The following is a 19,089-nucleotide window of genomic DNA, read 5'->3' as shown; positions in this document are numbered from 1 at the left end:
GGTTTGCTTATTCTTTCTTCTAATTATGCACTTCATTTGTTGCTTTTTTCTGTGAAAGTTAATCTACGCTCAAATGCTTTTTAAATAGATACCTCAAGGGGACTTGGCTCCACCTATATTGCTTCCTGCATCACAAAAAATACTGGAAATCAGGTAAGAATTAACTTTTCCTTAGTTCATTGATGTAGCTGAAAGTATCCTATTTCTACTACACAATTTATTTTTCACAGTTAATTTTGGGCTACTTATATATGTTTGGATGGGTAAATAGCCTGAGAAAGAGTTAAACTAAGTAAAAGATAGCCCTTTACATTCTATTTAAATTAAATTCAAATTCAAATAACACCATATTGTTATAATCAACAGGGGAAGCTCTCCAGTTCCCTCAAATAAACTTTTTTTGACAAATGGGGAAACTCCGGAATTTCAAAACAGGTAAGAAAATACCAGTGAATATATTTTAAAGAAATTATCAAAGTTATTTTAACAGATACCATTTGTCATTTGCGCCCACAACAGACAATCTTTGAGTTAGAAGAACTTGTATATTGTGGTCCATCTGTAGGAGCTTGCTGTCCAGTTTATCTAAATGAGGTTTTCTATCAATATATCCATTCATGCATACACATCATGCTGTTACCTTTCAAAGTAGATTATATTATGAAAAGTACAGAAAAAAGTGTAGTATAAATGAAATAAATTAAAATATCTGGTAAGGGGGGGGGAATGAATCTTAAGTTGATCTAGTTTAAGCATCACTTCTGAATTCTCTTTTTGAGAATATTGACTTCATCAACCAACGCTTTTATCTTCCCCTTCCTCTCAGCTTATTCACTCATTCTTTATATAGTTATTACTTTGCTTTATATCATCTATAAAATGCTGTTCGCTCTTCCTCCTTTGCCTCCTACATAGTCTAATAATAATTCAGTTATTATTCTGTTTTGTTTTCCTTTGATAAACAAATCAGTCACCCTGAAGGCTGTGTGTTCTGGCAAGGAAAAGATTCTTCTATCCCTGATGTATCTGTCAAAAACCAGTACACTTCTGTCTTACAATATATATCACAAATTATATACATATTAACATTATGCAAGCCTTATTGTATTTAAAAATCCGAACTTACTCTAGCCTAGTTGCATATGGATGGACACTCCCATGTCTTAGCAGCTAAGAGTTTTACTGGTGGCATTTATTATTCAAACTTAAGATTGCAGGTTATGTAAATGTCAAATAATTGTTGCTAATCATCAATGTGATTTGGTATGTGTATGGTTTCATTAATTATTGTCATTGTATTTTGAAGGATCTCTCAGAAAAAAATTTCAAGTAGTCTAGAAGACTTGCAAAGTGAATCTCTGGAAAAGGTTAGCTCCAATATTTTGATATTTGCCTAATAGATATGCATTGGAAGTATATAAAGCTGGATATAAATCAATCCACAGAAGTTTCATGTAGCAGAATACTTCTAATTCCACTGTTGCTTTGACTTTGAGATCAAAAGAAACTGCTCTGTACTGTCAAATACATCAATATATGCTAAATCACCCACATCCGGAAGAAGCTATCTATATTTGGTAAATTCTGAACAACATATGCAATATAAATCCAAATTCAAAATGATTTGATTTTACTTAACTAATAAACCATATATTTACCATGATGGTGATATATCAGTTTAAAGGCTAATCTGTGGACTTTCCATTGTATCCTTTCAGTATAATTTGTGTTCTTATGCATAGCAAATGAAAAACTAACTTTCCCAATTACCATATAATTCTAAGGTTTATTTTCTCCTTGTTTTGCACTTTTACTTTGTTCTAGTGTATAATTTGGATGTGCATATAAGTAATTGCTTTTTAGTGAGACCTTGAGATTGATACAATGCTGATATCAGAGAGTATGTTGATACCACGTACAATTGGCAGATAGATAGTAGGTAGAAGCTGAAATAGCTGATTGTGGCCAAAAACGTGAAAGGGAGACTTCATACCCCAAGGCCAGAAATGTCAGGTTTGTTAATGCTTATCGGGAATATTGTAGATATTCTGTTCCGTTTGCAGCATCCAGTTTACCATATACTGGAGCCCTGGGATTACATACTTGTGAGAATTTGTTTTATCAAACTGTTGGCCATCCATAAATGCATTTTTCCTGCAGTGCATATCTTTCTCTGAAGTTGCACATTTGGATATGTACATACTTGACATGCCAACAGTTCTTGAACTGCCAACTGTCTTATCTACATAATCCTTTGCACATATAAAGAGCCCTCCAAGCAAACCAGGGTTAGACGAGATTAGAATACAGCCTCTCCTACTTGCGGCTGAATTTGCTATAAACAGATTGTTCTATTCCTATTTTTAGTATAATAAAATGATGGAACAGAAGATTTACATCACTTTCATGCATTAGACTGTGCATTCTCTGTGCTACTTATATTGCTAAATCAAATCTGCATAACCTCAATGCAATAATATATTGCCACTCACTTCCAGAGGAAAATCAACAAGTCTTTCAGTCCATATACAGATACAATATAAGCACTTATTAGTACAGTTAGTATATCTTGCATTGTGTTCATGGAGGAGTTGTGAGATTGAAATGATTGTAATTTTTACTATTTTCCAACATGTGCTATGTATATGGCAGTAGCCAAGTTGTGAAGTTTGTTCTCTGTGGGTCAATGATCAGAATGAATGGAAGGTGACTGGGTTCAGCATAGTGCCTGTAGCAACAGATTCCATTGATTTGGTAGAAGCTAGACTTAGAGGATAGAATAAAAGGGTTGTAAGAGACCTTGAGGACTTCTAGTCCAACCCCCTGCTTGAGCATAAGATCTTATACCAAATGATTGTCCAATCTTTTCTTGAAAACTTCAAATGTAGAAGCACACACAGTTTCTGAAGGCAAGCCATTCCATGATTAATTGTTTTCACTATCAGAAAATTTATCCTTAGATTTAGATTGGATCTCTCCTTAATGATCTTCTATCCATTATTTCTTTTCCTCCCTGCTAGTGCTTTGGAGAATAGGTTGACACCTTATAGCAATAGCAGTTAGACTTATATACCGCTTCATAGGGCTTTCAGCCTTCTCTAAGCAGTTTACAGAGTCAGGATATTACCCCCACAGTCTGCGTCCTCATTTTATCCATCTCGGAAGGATGGAAGGCTGAGTCAACCCTGAGCCGGTGAGATTTGAACCGCCGAACTGCAACTAGCAGTCAACTGAAGTGGCTGCAGTACTGCACTCTAACCACTGCGCCACCTCGGCTCCTGAACACCTTCCTCTCTGTGACAGTCCCTCAAGTATTGGAAAACCACTTCTGTGACACCTCTTGCCTTCTCTTTGTTAGAGTAGACATACCTAGTTCCTTCAACTGTTCATCGTACAGTTTAACCTCTAAGCCCCTTATCATTTTTGTTGCTCTTCTCGGTACTCTTATGAGAAATGACATGCACATTAATATCAGTATAGCAGGACACTGCATATTGAGGAGAAAATAAACCTATTATTGTTATCCCACAGACTGGACTAAAAATACCACATCATTTATATCTACACTAACATTTTGTTTGTTACTTTCTCTCCCTCATACTTTGAAATTGCCCTTCCTGCAACTTCATAGCATGTTGATGGGAAACCAGTAGAACGTGATCTAGAAGAAGAGGTATATTAACTCCATTTTAACATTTACACTCTGAAAACCATTTCTTTATTTTGTGCGTAATTTTCTTATGTGTGTTACCATGGAATGTGTGCTTGAGAATTTTTGTATGTGGGCAGTCTGTGCAAATTAGCCAAGCTTTTACTTTTAATGTTTGTGTAATAAATATTTTTAGTTAAGGCTTAAAATTAACATTTTCTAAGGCTGATGAATGGTTATAATGGGTTAAAGTCATGTCAAAGTGCTTGTGTAACTAAATATTAACACAATACTCCTTGCTTTCCTAATCTACGAATGATTAAAAAATTAGATGTTTGTAACAAATGGACTGTATAGGCTACTCAACAGAGAGAATAGTTAAATAGGCCATAAAAGCTATCCATGACTATTCAGCACAGAATGCAGGCAGCCAGGTATATTGGAGGAGATATCAAGTGTCAGATAAATTAGGGACATCCATGGTGCATATGTTCCAGATATCAACCAGATGGTGGCATTTATTTTCTTAAATAATATAGTGATTCAACAAGTAGCATAAAAGGATAAATTAAGATAAAATAATTACTGTAGATATTGATATGTGGCATATAAACATACCACATATGTAATATATATAAATGTGACAAAGTTCTCTACCACTGTCTTCATTACTCTATTTTTAGCAGTCAAAAGCGACATCTTTCCACAATAGTAGAGAACATTTGACCACAATGAGAATTCCTATATTGGCCAAATATTTTTACTTCTCAGAAGACAAATGCTGATAGCTTCTGACCAAAACGAATGTAATGTATTTTAGAAACAATGTTGACTTAATTATTTTTCTCTTTTTGTTAAAAAAAATTGCAACCTACATAGAATAAATCTCATGTGAAAAGCAGCAAGTACCAAACCTTGCCAGGAAAACTTCCTCGAGCAGCACACAATGAAGATAACCACCTGTACAATACACCTGCTACTCCATGTTGTATAAATGGCAGTGAGGACAACGGCATACAGAGCCTGAGTATGTACTATGGAAACAACAATGAACTTGCTGCCTATGTGCATTTGTGTGTGGTTTGAAAATATTTTTAAAATGCCACGGAGCAAAATTTGGACTTGTCAGAATAATATCATATTATTAGGGGTAATGAATCTTAATTTCCATCAGTATGGCTCCTACACTGTACCAAAGTTGGATTTCCTAATTCTTTGAATTCAGAACTGTTAGCTACATAATTAGTTGATGATGCCCCTAAAATATAATTAGTCTGAGAGTTTGGAGTGTCTATTGATCTGGGAAGAATTTTGTGGACACTGAATTGTCACATCCAATGCAAAGGCAGGAAATGAACAACTGCAGGGATGTGTGCAGAAAAGTCACACTGACAGCCGCAACAATGTGATATGTGACACACATTAAAAACTTTGTGGACACTTCTGTATCAAACCTGTTCATGATTATAATAAACCACTGTGAGACCAAGGCAGTGGTATGCATGCCAGTGTAGGTCCAGGGAAGGTAACTTCCATTATTTACTTGTAATACTTTAGTTCCATCAGTCTTAATTTATCATTATTTAATACGCTGCCTACATGTTGTCGTAAAGCTATTGCACCTTTTTGAATTGCTAATTAGAAATGCCATCATGTCAATTGAAGCTGCCCACAAATTTTAACTGGTGCATGTAAATAAGCTGCATGGCGTAATGGTTGAATTCCTAAGAAGTAGATCACAGGCATCTGACTCTGCTTTTCATTTACACTACATTATGGAGACACTCAAAAACCCAGGCCTGTTGAAATAGTAAACAGTCCTTTTCAAATGCATAGATTCTCTTTGGGGAAAAAGATCTTTGACCTCTCTTTATAAATAAAACTGATAGCTGAGCCTAGAAGATCAGCATGATTTCTTTCTAGGAGGGAAAAACACACACATTTTACTATGAATTGTTTGCATTTTAAATTAGAAAAAGAACATGTTTTAATTTATTCATTATACTGGCTTAGTACTCAGTATGTGGATTTTTTAAAGTTGTGTGTTTTTCACAGTAAAAGATTTTCATCTGTATGCAGTGCGCACTGCTCCTGAGCATTCAAGTTCATCTGCTTTGCTATTTTGCCTCCTGTCCATATTTTTTTATTTTTCTTCTTTCGTCTGTTTGCTTTCTCTGCTTTTCTTTAACTTTGTTTTGCTTCAATTTTACATCATCTTTGCTTCTTCATATGGCTTTCTGCTTCTTGGAATGAGTGAAGATCGCCTCAGGAGTGTCAGTGCACCAATATTAGGTATTGTATACCTAACCAACATGCCACCTTTATGCAAGAAATAAGTAACTTATTGAAAATACAAACTGCGGGGAATTGCCTTTTTTAATTGTGATTTCCGATCCAGCAAGTGAAAGCCACATATGGTCCTAATAGTACAAGACTACATTTAGAGAGCAACATGAGAGATTCTGTGGTTTTTAATGGACTCTGGACATGCTTGAAATCTGCATTTAGTACTTCAAAAGAAAACATGTTTGGGAAAAATATTTAAAATGCATCTTATTTTTGTCATTAAGCCATGCAAAACATAGCTTATGGGGAAACATTTTGGCGATTCCATGCCATAGAGAATTCTGTCCATTTGAAAAATGTATTTTGCATCCATGTTACATATCAGGCTATAATTACTAATATCTATCATGGGATACCATGTCCAATTTATAATACAATTAGTGAACCCTTCAGCTAGCCATCCAGTGTTATAAATTATGTAAAGGTAAAGTTATAGATTTCCCCTATCCAGTTGTGTTGGACTCTACGGGGCGGTGCCCATCTCCATTTCTTAGCTGAGGGAGCCAGCATTGAGCAAAGACATTTCCATGGTCATATGACCAACATGACTGTACGCCAAATAAATTATGTACAATTGTTTTTTCTATCCATAGAACACCAGTTTATACACTTGAGAAGATGCAGGCTTTTATTTTTGCAATCCAATATATCCAACAAATGCAACCCAGTATATATGACCAGCTTTGAGTGATTCATACTCTGGGCATCTTGAAGTTCATAGATACCCTTTATGTTCCACAGGAGCTCCTGATCACATGGACAATACAACTTCAGAGGAACTTTCACCCTTGTCATCTGGAACAGATTCAGGTGCACAGTCTCCATTATCTCCAGACAATAAAAGAAATCCAAAAGGAATTAAAAAAATATGGGGAAAGTAAGTGTGCTTTCCCCCCACCCCTCTATCTTGATTATTTATTGTTTACATTGATTTATACAGCTGCCCTGCTCAACACACATCAGTCATCTTCTACATATATAAAAATGGCTCTGTGTGTGTGTGTGTGTGTGTGTGTGTGTGTGTGTGTGTGTGTGTGTGTTCCAGCATAACTCTGGAACACCTTGAGCAATTTCAACTGAATTTACCCTCTGGAAATAAATACTGTGGGAGTAAAACACCCCTAAGGACCCTTGGGGGGGGGGAGGTCTATGTGTGTGTGTGTCTGATTCAAGTTCTGTTAAGATACAGCCTGTTGTGCCTTAAAATGGCTTCTACTGTACAGCACAGTAGAGTTGCCATGATAATGGCTTCGCAGTACTCCACAAAGGGGGTCCCTCTACAGGATTGGGAACATACCCGGGCTATGCTGGTTTATCAGCTAGTAATTGATAAAAATCACATAATAAAACAAAATGTAAAAGAAAATCCAGGAAACAGAAGCAATGTAATAGATTAATGCATCCACCTGAAGAAACATTAGATACTACTGCATACCTGACATCAAAAATTCAGGTATTGGTATGTAAAATTTGCTGCTTGTGTTTGAATTTCTGATGACTTACCATTTTTAACCTCTCCATAAAAGGATACGTCGAACTCAATCTGGAAATTTCCCTGGAGATGATCTAGGTTTGGTTGAATTTCGAAGAGGTGGTCTCCGTGCAACAGCTGGACCTCGATTATCTCGGTCAAAGGACACCAAGGGTCCAAAGAGGTAGAAGATGGCTATTTTTTGTGTGTGGCTAACTCTTTGCTTAAGCATTTAAATTCACTCTGAATTTCATCTAACTTTAATTCACTCTAAAAATTTCATTTAACAGAGTTAAATTCACTCTGTAGTGAAAAGCATTGTTTTACCTTTATGTAGAGATTTTCAAACCAAGATTTCTCTTCTAGGGGACCTAACTGGTAAATATGTGTTTGCAATTGTACAGGATACATTCAAGTGTTTAGCAACCTCCCTCAGTAATAATTCTTATTTACAAAGCTTCACTGTTCTATTTGACTGCAGTTTCTGAAACAAGAATAAATTTTGCTTCTTTGCTTAGTCTACTTCCCATTAACTCTATCACAATGGACTTTGGTTGTTTGCAACCGAGACATAGCAAATGACCAAAGAGCAAATTGTTTTGCAATGGGATTAGCAGGAAATGCTATAGCTGCTAAACCTACCCAGCCTAAATGTCATATTGAAGCTACTGGGTTTCTATTTTTGTCATGTTATGTGGCTAACTCATCTATATGTTTCTGAGAAATATTCCAGTTTTATTAATATTCAAAAGCAAGTGATGCATGGCAAATTTCCCTATTCTTGAAAATAAAAACCAACGGCAAGGATTTATTTATTTAGTGTATGGCAAAACATTAATTTGGCATATTCTGGCCCCAATCTGTCTTGATCTTTGAGCCAAAAAAGGCCCATTTTGTTTATCCATTGTCATGTATTTAGAGAGCCAGGAGTTCCACAAAGATGCCTGGCTACCAACTTTATGAACTACCAATTCTTCAATGTAGTCTGGCTGCCACTTGTTGCTAGTTGCTCAGTTCACACTACTGTGCTATCTAGGGTGCACCACGAGGAGGCGAACTAGCATCACACCCCAATGGCAAGGAAGCAAAGATATACTGGAAACTCTTTGATAGTTTGAAGTGGGATATCTCTATGCTCAGGTTTTTTTTTTTTAATATAATCTCCCCACATTATTATGATGATAATAATCCTGAGATTAAGAGATTCTGACTTTAATCCGTAGTGACTAATAGTTGGGAAACTTTTATATATTTATTTATTCAACTGATCTTGCATCTCAGTCACAGTTATGGATTGCAGGTTATCGACGATGATATGCTAATGCAAATCCCTTTTCCTTAATTGTGGTTCTTAGTGATCATAATGCCCCATTTGCCCAATGGGACACTGAACGTGTTTGCAACTGGCTTGAAGAGTTTGGCCTTGGTCAATATGTCATTTTTGCAAGACAGTGGATATCATCTGGCCATACACTTCTGACGGCAACACCTCAGGATATGGAAAAGGTAAACATTCTAGATTGCTAAAAAAAAAAAATCCATTAAGAATTCATTCTGGGAGGTTTTCTGGTTGCTGGGACATTCAGATGATACCGTATATTAACCTGTGAAGTGTTAGTACCACTCTATAATGCTTTGGTAAGACCACCCTTGAATATTTCATCCAGTTTCGGTCACAAAAGATGTTAAGATTCTAGAAAAAAGAGTGCAAAGAAGAGCAATAAAGATGATTAGGGGACTGGAGGCTAAAACATATTGAAGAATGGTTACATAAATTGGGTATGTCTTGTTTAATGAAGACAAAGGAGTAGGAACGACATGATAGCAGGGTTCCAATATCTAAGGGTCTGCCACAAAGAAGAGGGAGTCAACTTATTCTCCAAAGCACCTGAAGGCAGAACAAGAAGCAATGGATGGAAACTACTCAAGGAGAGAACCAACCTGGAACTAAGGAGAGATTTTCTGCCAGTTAGAACAATCAATCAGTGGAATGACTTCCTCCAGAAGTTGTGAGTGCTCCAATACTGGAGGTTTTTAAGAAGAGGTTGGATAATTATTTGTCTGAAGCAGTATAGGGTTTCCTACTTGAGCAGGAGGTTGGATTAGAAGACTTCCAAGGTAGTTTCCAACTCTGTTATATATAATTTTGAAAATATAAAAGAAACAATTAAGCCCCAGTGATATTTGATTTGGCTGCAGCAGTATCTCCCCCACAGTGTACACCAAAGGTTAGATTATCTCCCAAAAATATAAAGCAGAGATCTAAGCAGGAAGAATGAGTAGCAATTGTCAGATTGCTTTACATAAAACCCTTGTTCTTTGGAGAAGGGAAAACTATCTTTAAACATAGTCACTTATAGAGGCTATGTAATGCACCTGTAAACATATCTTTGTAGGCAGAGTATCATTCGAGAGAACTGGAGGAAGTTCAGGGTTGATTTGCCAGAATTTTCATAGAAAAAAAACAGAAAACAAAGTAGAAGGCAGTACAAATTAGAAAGAATGTATGTATAGTATATTCCTGTATGTGCTTTTCCCAGTATGTTCATTTTTATAAGGTTTTTCAAAGAGTAAAATCAGTTTCTCTTTTTTCACTTTTCTCTACAGTTAAATATACACACAGACAGAGATACATACACTTTGCACAACCCTTTCTTCTTATTTTAAGCCTAAAGGTGAAGTACATCAGTATTTATGATCCATCAATCCAAATAAAATCAGCCATGCGTATATTGAATTCAAAAGATTGCTTTTTTAGCAGCTCTATGTACTAGCAGACAACAAATTGGGTATCTTGAGGTTTAAACATTAAAACATTAATATTACTTTGGAAACTCCCAATTTCCAATTCAGCATAGTATCTTTTATTCAAGAACTTCAACGTATTTGTGATCTATCTGAACATGTGTCACGCTGACAGGTAACCATTTTAATTATCATCATTGCTTCCCCTTGTAGGAGTTGGGAATTAAGCAGCCTTTACACAGGAAGAAATTGGTTTTGGCAGTCAAAGCTATAAATACAAAACAAGATGATAAGTCTGCGCAGTTAGATCATATCTGGGTTACACGTAAGTATTTGAAATGGCAAAGAGGAATGAAAAACAGATTGATTATGTTTCTAGCCTACTTTACAATTTAGAAATGTGTATGTGTTGGTTTTTTAAAAAAACCTACTCAACTTCAATTTCATCTCTAGAAACATTACAGAGATATATGGCTTTATTTTCATTTTCTTCAGTTTTATTTCTTTTTCGAGCATTATATTGCTTTGTATAAACTATGAAATTAGATGGAAGATTTCTTAAAAAGCTGTTTTGATGGGGAAAATATTAAACATGTAGAATGGACACAAACAATAGGGATGGAAATCATATTATTCTCCAGGGAATATAAGAAGCTAGAAACATTATTCTGCAAAAACAAAATTTAGTCTTGTGAACAAGTGAATTGTTTTTGGTTTTTTTATTAAGCAGTAAAATATATTTATGTATATTCCACAGGATGGCTTGATGATATTGGTTTACCTCAGTACAAGGATCAGTTTCATGAATCACGAGTTGATGGCAGAATGCTACAATATCTAACTGTGGTAAGGTAGCTAAAATCCTTATTTTTAAAGTTTGAGACCAGCAAAAGTTTCTTTCATTCAGATGGAACAGAAGAGAATAATTTTATCCCAGCATTCTTTTCTTTCAAAACTATATTTAGAATTTGTATTCCCAAGTATTGTCAATATTTAACTTTCCAAACACTTTGAGTGGACAGGAAGCTAACCCAGACCATTTTTGAATATTCATGGTAAACATGACAATGGAAGAGTCCCCACACACAAACTTTTAAAAAAAAAAACCAACACTAATTACTGCTCTAGCTTAAGACCAAGGAATGGTTTTTGCTAAAATCACACTAGCAAAGAAGATAAATCTCATTCTGCACCACATCTCAATCCCCAAAAAATTATTGTTCCTGTATTAAATAGTAGAACAATCTAAATAGCATATTTTTTACTCACTCGTCTGTTCAATCATGTTCAATTTCAGTTTTCAGAGACTGCCTGGATAAGTCTCTTGGCAAGGTTTTTCAGCAATGGTTTGCCTCCTTTCTAGGGCTGAGAGAAAGTGATTGGATCAAGGTCATCCAGCTGGCTTTGGGCCTAAGAAGGGACTAAAACTCACAGTCTCCTGTTCTAGTCTGATGCCTTAATCATTAAACCAAACTGGCTCTCATGTATCCATAATGTGTGTATGTATATACTGCCAGTATCATAGAACAGAACAAGATCCACCAGATTTTTGGATCCAGAACTGAGATGTGGAATAGTCAAAAGAAACAGTCAACTTCTGAACTCCAGCACACTATAAAATAGAGGGGAATCTTCTGCTAATTAGTTGCATAAGGCAGCATTCCACCTTCCTTAAATTGATGATCCCTCGGTAATTTATAACCAACATACAGGTAGTCCTCAACTTGTAACCATTTGATTAGCAGCCATTCAAAGTTACAGTGGTACTGAAAAAAAGTGACTTAAGACTGATCCTTGCACTTACACCTGCGGCAGTGTTCCTATGGTCACATGGTGAAAATACAGGCACAAAATATAGGCAGTATGTGTTTACAACTGTTGCAGCATCCCAGGATCATGTGACCTCCATTTGTGTCCTTCCCAGCCATCTTCCAACAAGCAAAGTCAATGGGGGGAAGCCAGGTTTGCTTCATGACCATGTGATTTGCTTAACAATCATGGCAAAAAAAAGTTCATAAAACCGGGCGTGCCTCACTTAACAACTGCCTTGCTTAGCAATGGAAATTCCTGTTCCCAGTTGGGGTTGTCAGTCTAGGATTACCTATACAAGGAAGATTCTGTGGTTATAGAACAAGAAATAGTGTTTGCCTTCTTATTTGGTGCCCTCTGGCTACAGTAGTAGGAATCACAATGTAGGAGTAGGAATCCCAATACAGGCTCCAATAGAAAAGAAAAAAGAAAAATTGTGTTCTTTTGGTTTCTTAGAATTCTAAGAAATTCTAATTCTAAGGTTTAACAACTTTATTCTGCTAAACAATGCTTTCCTTTACAGAACGACCTCCTCTTCCTCAAGGTTACAAGCCAGCTGCATCACCTCAGCATTAAATGTGCCATTCACGTGCTACACCTGAACAATTTTAACCCACATTGCTTACGGAGAAGACCAGCAGATGAGGTGAGATAAAAGTCATTGATATTTGCTTCCTAGACTCAGTGCTCTTATATCCATTAGTGAGGAAATCTATCATCCTTTCTTGTTCCTAGGCAAGCTCACTAGTTAATTTCTCCTTGCTTTTTGCTTCTACTCAGAAAAATGAATGCCATGTCCATATTTATATGTAATTCTACAGATAAGATGGACTCCATGTGGGAAAAGAAAATTGAATGAAACCTACACAACAGATTAAGGAAGAATTACTGAATATTTAGAAAGAATCACTTTATTAGCAGCATCTAGGTGGCCTGCTTTATTGTATTTACCATGCATTTTTTTCTGCAATACAGAATACTATCTCATCATCAGAAGTAGTACAATGGTCCAATCATAGAGTGATGGAATGGCTCAGATCAGTAGATTTGGCAGAATATGCACCAAATCTTCGAGGAAGTGGCGTTCACGGTGGACTCATCGTAAGAAAAAAGAACTTAATTTAGGTTTTGCAATATAAATATTAACATGACAATTTATCAATACATCAGCTTTCAGTTTTTAATGTTTTGTCTGTTTTGTTGATTGAAGAAAATAGTTTATGGAATTTTTTCCCCTGAGTGTTTTATGTAAAATAAATTTGGCAATATTTAACATAACATTTTATAAATGATCTTGGATAATAAGCCAGTATTCAAATCTTTAGCATTCAATACATGAAATAAATTAGAGAGCAGAAAATACTTTCAAATCAGCAATTGATAAAATGTTGTCTGAGTTTTTTAATGAATATATACTGTCCCAGGCAAGGGAGAACAAATTATCTTTTATCATGAATTGTTTTAAGCAACAGTGCAAATTCAAGTGGCTTAGAATGAAGATAGACAGTTGCGAATGCTTTTTAAAACAATTGTGTTCTTGACACCAGTTATTATCTTATTTTAAACAAGATCACTTTAGCCTAAGAACTGTATACATTTCATAACATATCAAGCATATGAACCTCCTCTTCCTTCTTTTAAATCTTTTTCTACAATTGATTTCTTCATTTGTGCCTCTAAAAATTACACAGTAGATATTAATATAGACAGTATATGTATTGATGCATATATAGATTTACTTAATTCTGTCCATCTATTATATTTTCCTGTTCTTTCTTTCTTTTGTGCTGTTTTTCATCACTCGACTATAAAATCCATTGCTATAAACAACCCATACCCTTTCTGAACATATTAGCTTGATCCCGGCTTCCTTGAGCAAAACTATGCTCCCCAAAGTTCTCACTGCTGGAGAGAAAAGTTGGGAAATTTAATATATGTGTTGCGATCCCCTCTCATAGATTTGTTGCGAATGAATGGGGGAACCCTCTAGAACAGCATGGGTGATGGAAATATAGGAGGAAAGGGAAATAATAATTTCTTTTCCTGACGTAGGGAAAATTCTGCTGAATCAAAATCCCAGGAACAACTGCAGGATCCAGGTTATTATGGGTTGCATTAAGAGATGTGATCAAATGGAAATGGAAGCTCATACTAACCCTATACCGTAGATCTGGAACTGCAATATGAAACAGATGTTTTTCTTTGATATCCCAAAGAAGTGCCGCTTAAAATTGCATTTTTAAATTTTATATTTCCTGTTAATGTTATATAATTGTTGGAAATGGATTATAATGGGTAACATGTGAAGAAGCCCTGACGCTTCCTGGTCCAGTAACACATCCCGGACATGCAGGGACTAATGAAAGCAGGCAACCCTCAGAATAGCCTTTGAATACCTTGCTGTTTAGAGACCACACTTAAAGCAGCACAGATGCTCTTTGTTTCCCTCACAGATCCTGGAGCCTCGTTTCAATGGAGATACTCTAGCAATGCTCCTCAACATTCCACCTCAAAAGACTCTGCTAAGACGCCACTTGACCACAAATTTCAATGTGCTCATCGGGCCAGAGGCTCAGCAAGATAAAAGGGAAATCGTGGAATCTACCGCTTATGCAGCTCTCACTACCACCGCAAAAGTCCGGGTAGGCTACAGGGAAACCATACAAACTTTAGAAATCCTGCTTGAGTTCCTAGTTGGCAGTTTGAAAGCCAGCAATCTCTTGGGCAGAACTCTTGTAGTCCATGTAACTACTTGAGAGTGAGTTTCATTGAGAGGCCAATGGGAGTTCTTTCTAAATAGATGAATAAGAGTCATTATAACTGGTATGTTATTTAAAAACAGAGGCTTTTTGTATACTTAAGAACTTGCATCCCCAAAGAATTCTGGGAAATGTGGCTAAGAGAGGGTAAGGATTTCAGTTTAGTGTCCCCAAATGAGAAAAATCTGCTCTAATTATTAAACTATTTTGGGGCTCTTGCGACTGCATCTGCAGAGTATTGAAGGCTTTTTGTTTTTTAGTAGCTGAAATACTGTACTTAAACTTATCCATAGGATGGAAAGGTGTCATACGGTCCAGCCAAGGCACAATGATGCAAACATCCCCTGCTGATTGTTGCATTTGACTTATATTCACTTTGCACTCAGTATTTTAAGGGACACGGTGGCTCAGTGGGCTAAGACGCTGAACTTGTCGATCAGAAAGGTTGGCAGTTCGGTGGTTCGAATCCCTAGTACCACATAACGGAGTGAGCTCCTGTTACTTGCCCCAGCTTCTGCCAATGTAGCAGTTCAAAAGCACATAAAAATGCAAGTAGAAAAAATAGGAACCACTTTTGGTGGGAAGGTAACAGCGTTCCGTGCGCCTTTGACATTTAGTCATGCTGGCCACATGACCACAGAGACGTCCTCGGACAGCGCTGGTTCTTTGGCTTTGAAATGGAGATGAGCACCGCCCCCTAGAGTCGGGAACGACTAGCACATTCATGGGGTGTTGTTGTTAGGGTTTTGTGCCACTTGAGAGGTCTGATATTTGAGAGCAGGAGGGGAAGAAAAACTCTCCATAAAGATACATGGACCTTTGTGTGTGTTTCTCAGCACTGAGTACAGTTTTAAAGAAGCACTTCTTTATGTTCTGCTACTTTCACACACACTGTAGCTGGGATCTGTTTTTTTTTCCTTCTGCAAGTTAATTATTGCATTTAAAGGTATGCATGCCCCTGAGGATCTTAAATTTAATGTACCTAGAAGAGTTAAGGTTGAATAGGAACAAGATGGCAGCAGTACAAAGTTTAGTCTCACTTCTCTCAAGACTTGTCCAGCTTCTCAGAAGCCTGCCTTCTTGCTACCAACCAGGGATGTTGCATCTTGTATTGAGAATCTTCCATAATCAAGAGATTGGACTAAATAACCTCTGAGGCATCTTCTAGTATTTTGGTTTTTCGTATAGGGAATCCTGGAATTCTATATTGGGACTTGTAAATATTGTGACTTTAGGTAAAAGTAAAGGTTCCCCTCGCACATATGTGCTAGTCATTCCCGACTCTAGGGGACGGTGCTCATCTCCGTTACAAAGCCAAAGAGCCAGCGCTGTCTGACATCTCGGTGGTCATGTAGCCAGCATGATGAAATGCTGAAGGCGCACAAAACGCTGTTACCTTCCCACCAAAGGTGATCCCTATTTTTCTACTTGAATTTTTTACGTGCTTTCGAACTGCTAGGTTGGCAAAAGCTGGGACAAGTAACGGCGCTCACTCCGTTATACGGCGCTAGGGATTCGAACTGTCAACCTTTCTGATCGACAAGCTCAGCTTCTTAGTCCCTGAGCCTTATTGTGACTTTGGAAGCACATAATGAATTGTTTTAAGACTTCATTGAACTATTATCATTCCTGTCCCTTAAAGGATATGTTAATACTTCTTGCTAAAATGGTAAACAGTTATGCTCTGATTTTTAAAGAACTTCACCTCAGGTTAGTTTTTCTATATACAGAGTCAAAAAAGTTATGTCAGTGACTCCATTACTAACCCTTCTCTTCGGCATAAAGACAACCCTCCCTTTCCTTTAGATGCATTTATTTGTTCATTTCCTACAGGAATTTGAAAAATCAATGAAAACGTTCACATTAATCTTGTAAAGTCTGTGAAAGGTCTTATTATTTAACAAAGGTCATTTATAACTGTCAAGTGTTTTCCCCTATAGTGATTTTCTGACAATGCTTTCTCTCTTTATCCACCCACCCATCTTTCATTCTTGACAGCCAAAGAAACTTGGATTTTCACATTTTGGAAACTTAAGAAAAAAGAAGTTTGATGAATCTACGGATTATATTTGCCCTATGGATACAAGTATAACCAATGGCACTCAGAGGAGTTATGGAACATACAGAGTGCATAACGCCCTCCCTGACAAAGAATTAGACAAACTGGATCAGGTGGGCCAGGGGGACTGATACACTCACTTCTCATCCTCTTTGATGTATTCTGGAGCTTACAGATAACCTTTTATAATTTAACTAAAGTGCATAATGCATCTGCATGTCTTTAGTGAATGTATTAGGATGAAGCTTGAAGAATCTTTAAAATATCACTTGGAATCTCCCCCCCCCCCCCATTTGCAACTGTTCATCCTACTCATCTTCTCGAGCCCTTTTTCAGGAAAAGAAAAATCTTTACACAACAGTTGTAGCTGACATTCAAGGCACCTAAAATTGAGCATGATTGCTCTCCGAACTGCTGTGGCAGCTCAGAGCTTTTTATATTTCCTTTACAATGCCCAACAAATAATTTTTAACATTTTGTATTAGCTTTTTCATGTCCACAGTGGTAAGAATGATCTATTTTATTCTTGACAGCACAGCTGAATTGTATATTTTTATTAAAATATGTTCTTTTAATTGTGCAGCGTCTGCACCATAGGGGTTACATACGATAGAACATTAAAATATAGGCCTAATGATGGATCTCTTCTTAAATAAAATATATATATATGAGAATACAATTTCTTGAAGAAAGCAATAAAATATTTACTTGGGAAAATGTCTCAATTGTTTTTGTTGTAATTATTATTTTTGCGGTTGAATTATGCTTTTAAAAGGTGCTTAGACTGATTTTATAAATTGCTGTCCCAAGAAACACTACATAGAAACATGTGTAAAGTAATTTTTAAAAGCCTGAAAAATGGAGTAATTGGAGTTTTCTGCAAGATATAAGATAGCAAACCAAACTTCCATTTACTCTGATTTTGGAGTCAAACTGATCAGAAAAATTATGGTAATATCACATGATTAACTGCAAAAAGTATTTTTTTCATATGCATGATTTACTACATCTAACACGTTCCATTTTTCTCTCATTTAGAATGTAATTATTTTTCCATTTTGCTTAAAGCATGTAATTTGTTCAGTATGTGTGTGATATATAGACAATTGGAACTATTTTAATGTTCTGTTTATTTTTAAAACACAATTTTCAGTCAAACTCCTGGAATTTCTTAAAATTAAACACTCATAAAGTATAGATTTTTCCTCACATTTTCTTAGCCTCCTAACTTTGTGTTGAGCCTCTTTTTGTTTCAAGCTCTTCTCAGTGAGGATAAAGGATCTGTCTTTTTTACAGGAATCAGTTCGTGTACAGAAAAGCTTCTCAGCATGCATGCATGTAATACCACATAGTAAATGAAAATTAAACTTGGAATTTGTATCTTTTAAATATTATAATTCCTGACAACTTGTCATTTGGAGTTATATGCTATTTCACTGCCTATCTGAAGCAGGCATAGTTAAGAGTTTGGAAACCACAGAACCGCATTGTTTGAAGATCAATCTGTCGTGTCCTGATTCATTTAAAGCAGTATTTCTCAAACTTGGCAAATTTAAGATGTGTAGACTTCAACTCCCAGAAATTTCCAGCCCAAACATTGATTTAAAACAAGTCATCAAAATTTAGTTGAATATCCATGAACACTAGTTTGGTATGGAATATAGAGCTGATTAACATTCAAGGAATTATCTTAGAGTCATATTAATAAGTATATAAGTTTGCCAGCTTCTGCTTTGTTAGAGAAACTATTGCAGAGATTAGGCTGTCTTTGTCTGTTAAAATGGTCATTTTAATGGATGGAAAACTATGCTCTTACCTGTTCTACCCCAAGTGTTAATCCTTAAGGCTTGAAAGAATCCCTAAACATATGCAGTCAATTGTATGATTTGCTAGTAGGCCTATTTGAGTGTCATTTAAGGTGATTTGTATACAATACTGTAAGGTTAGACCAGGGGTGTCAAACTCAATTTCATTGAGGGCTGCATCAGCATTGTGTTTGACCTCGAAGGGGGGGGGGGCATGGCCAGCTTGACATCACTCATGTCGGGGTGCCTGTGATGACCTGAGTGCTCCGCCAGCAAAAATTGGCTTCCTAGCTCCATTTTCGGCTGCGATGGCCTCCTGCAACCCTCTGCCAGCAAAAATAGAGCTCGGGTTGTCCGCGGTCCTCCTGAGTTCCATTTTCTCTGGCAGAAGCACCACGGGCCAGTCCATTGCTGTTTCCGGGGAGGCCCTACAGGCCAGATCTAAG

At 36.5% G+C, this 19,089-nt stretch overlaps 1 protein-coding gene across 11 annotated transcripts in view; it reads left to right on the top strand.

The window, feature by feature from the left end:
* PPFIBP2 (PPFIB scaffold protein 2) overlaps positions 1-19,089 on the top strand; it is a 139,451-nt gene that overhangs the window by 115,236 nt on the left and 5,126 nt on the right. For 7 of the 11 annotated variants that reach the window (XM_087718335.1, XM_087718316.1, XM_087718371.1 and 4 more), the window contains 15 exons: positions 89-153; positions 367-435; positions 1,307-1,367; positions 3,632-3,673; positions 4,529-4,676; positions 5,909-5,941; positions 6,737-6,872; positions 7,522-7,650; positions 8,822-8,972; positions 10,425-10,536; positions 10,969-11,057; positions 12,544-12,666; positions 12,996-13,121; positions 14,474-14,662; positions 16,778-16,951. In XM_087718335.1, coding sequence (XP_087574461.1) covers positions 89-153; positions 367-435; positions 1,307-1,367; positions 3,632-3,673; positions 4,529-4,676; positions 5,909-5,941; positions 6,737-6,872; positions 7,522-7,650; positions 8,822-8,972; positions 10,425-10,536; positions 10,969-11,057; positions 12,544-12,666; positions 12,996-13,121; positions 14,474-14,662; positions 16,778-16,951 — 1,647 coding nt within the window. Of the gene's footprint in view, positions 1-88; positions 154-366; positions 436-1,306; positions 1,368-3,631; positions 3,674-4,528; positions 4,677-5,908; positions 5,942-6,736; positions 6,873-7,521; positions 7,651-8,821; positions 8,973-10,424; positions 10,537-10,968; positions 11,058-12,543; positions 12,667-12,995; positions 13,122-14,473; positions 14,663-16,777; positions 17,558-19,089 lie in introns of those variants that run through there. The other 4 variants (XM_087718355.1, XM_087718389.1, XM_087718346.1 and 1 more) reach the window with 3 other exon arrangements.

Source organism: Thamnophis sirtalis, unplaced genomic scaffold, assembly GCF_051295495.1.
Source record: "Thamnophis sirtalis isolate CommonGarterSnake01/CBP01778 unplaced genomic scaffold, rThaSir2_p1.2 scaffold_1, whole genome shotgun sequence".
In the NCBI taxonomy this organism is placed as follows: domain Eukaryota; kingdom Metazoa; phylum Chordata; class Lepidosauria; order Squamata; family Natricidae; genus Thamnophis; species Thamnophis sirtalis.
Note: the sequence above shows the minus strand (reverse complement) of the source record. Positions and strands in the feature narration are given on the sequence as shown.